This window comes from Galeopterus variegatus, unplaced genomic scaffold (genome assembly GCF_000696425.1).
Source record: "Galeopterus variegatus unplaced genomic scaffold, G_variegatus-3.0.2 Scaffold844, whole genome shotgun sequence".
Lineage (NCBI taxonomy): Eukaryota > Metazoa > Chordata > Mammalia > Dermoptera > Cynocephalidae > Galeopterus > Galeopterus variegatus.
The window spans coordinates 294,756-296,877 of record NW_007726955.1 but is presented as its reverse complement, the minus strand read 5'-3'; the positions used below and the strand labels follow the sequence as shown (position 1 = coordinate 296,877).

The window sequence follows — 2,122 nt, the reverse complement described above, 5'->3', positions numbered from 1 at the left end:
GAATAAATCTAGTTTTACGAGCAAGAAGTAAAGCCTTCCTGGCATCGTATATGGGGAGGCTGACATTATGCCATTCCTGGGATGGTCCTGAGAGGGTTTCCCATTCTTTTCCCATCGCATGTCCATCTACTGATATTTCTAAATGTCATGAACATTCTAGATGGAGTTGATTGCCCCAGTTCTTTAAACGTGTTCTCTTCCAGTCACTAATAACACCTCTTTTATTTTCTCCCTTGCTTCGCAAGTGCTTGAAACACATTTTTAAAGAACACATGGCAGAAAACATCTTGTCACCAACCAACAGACATCTTCTTTACGAAGGAAAATTAACCCTTGCAGGTAAACAACTGCTTTCTTTAAAAACCTGACATCTTTACTACCTTGTAACTTGTTCAATAAACAATAATGGAAGAGCAGGAGGAATATTGTTTGCCTATGTCCAGGGTGATGGAGAAGTGAATAGAGAGCATCCAGCCGAAACAAAGACTTGGCAATGTCACTCGCATTGTGCCCTCCGTTTTCTCTCTGTACCATGTATCTATCTCATAGGGTTGTTGTTAAAGCTAAGCAACGTACATGAAACACTTAGCTCAAGGTCTGGGATATAGTTGACACTCAGCCAATGTCAGCTGTTACCATCACCATCATCGTTTTANGGTCTGGGATATAGTTGACACTCAGCCAATGTCAGCTGTTACCATCACCATCATCGTTTTAGTCCTCCAATGAGCCAGCCAAACTATCAAGTGTTTATTGAGAACCGATCGTATAGTGCACACGTGCTAGGAAGGTGCAATTGGAGTACATAAAATAATTATTCTGAGTAATCTTTTCCCTCTAATTTGGAAGTTCTGTCATAATGACCAGACCTGCAGCATAAGTTCAGAAAAGAAGAGTCTTTGAGGCTGAGGTGCCCAGAAAAGGCTTCATGCAGTACACGGGCTTGGGCTTTGAGGGGTAGAAAGGATGGGGTGAGTGGAAGGGCAGGAGAGAGGACACCCGGATGCAGGGCACAGCAGGAGAAAAGGCGTGGAGGCAAAGCCGCCTGGAGAACAGGCTCCTGGCAGAGTGCTAGAAGGACAAGCCCCGGAGGCCGACTGGCTGGCCCTCTCTCTGCTCAGCCTTTTCTGCCTGTGTCACCTTGGGCCAGCTGCCCTGACCTCCCCTGCTTCGTTTTAGCCCTCTTGGTTGTGAGGAGTAAATGAGCCAATAGGTGTGCAAGCCCTTGAATGAATGAATGACACAAAGTACTCAACAGATATGATGAAGATCAGAAAGGGCTGCCTGGCTGAAATAAGATCTGCAGTCATTCATTTATTCATTTCTGCATGAAATCTTGCTTGGGCACCTGCTGTGTGGAAAGTCCTGTGGGATATGAAGTTGCCTATCTGTGGTAGTGTGAGATCTGCAGAGAAGGTGTTGGGGAATAATTCCTTACTCAGTACACATACTGAGAATCTGCTACGTTTCATACTGCTCTGGATGTCGGATTAGGACATAATCCCTGCCTAGCAGCTGTCAAATGCGGAAGAGAGACATGTCCAGTGTATAGTATCAAAGGGCTTTTTCATGCAGTGTCTCCTTCCAGTGAATTATACAGAGAAGTTACGTTTAATCCCTTGTTGTAAATGAGGGATCTGAGGCGGGGGAAGCTTCTGTATCAGGCACAATGTCACTTGGCAGGTAATCGGCAGAGTTCCAGCTCCAGCCAGGTTGCCTGGCAGGCTTCCAGAATCACAGCACCTGCCTCGGAAGCCCAAGAGAGGGACCCAGCCAGGAAACTGCAGGCAACAGGAAGTGATAGGGTTCTCAGACAGGGAAGTAATGGGTTTAAAAGAGAGTCGAAGAACCAGTTATGGGAAAGCAATGCAGAAAATGGGATAGAGGGGACCAAAGCAGAAAGACCAGGCTGGAAGCTCAGCGGTGAATCGGGTGGGGAGAGAAGACCCCGGGCCTGTGTCACTCAGCCATTAACCTATAGTCCACCCACTCCCCAGTTTCATTAGGGAAGATAACAACTTTAATGTTTCTGTAATGTTATTTATAATTTCAAAATAATTATATATTATGACTAGACCAAATCAAAGTAATAAAGCAAAACACAACTCTGTGTTCAAACATC

The 2,122-nt window shown here is 45.3% G+C and overlaps 1 protein-coding gene across 1 annotated transcript in view; it reads left to right on the top strand.

Moving 5' to 3' along the window:
- PLEKHG7 (pleckstrin homology domain containing, family G (with RhoGef domain) member 7) overlaps positions 1-2,122 on the top strand; it is a 37,851-nt gene that overhangs the window by 22,980 nt on the left and 12,749 nt on the right. Inside the window, exon 10 of the mRNA XM_008572859.1 lies at positions 246-339. Within this exon, the coding sequence (XP_008571081.1) occupies positions 246-339 (94 nt within the window). The remainder of the gene's footprint in view (positions 1-245; positions 340-2,122) is intronic.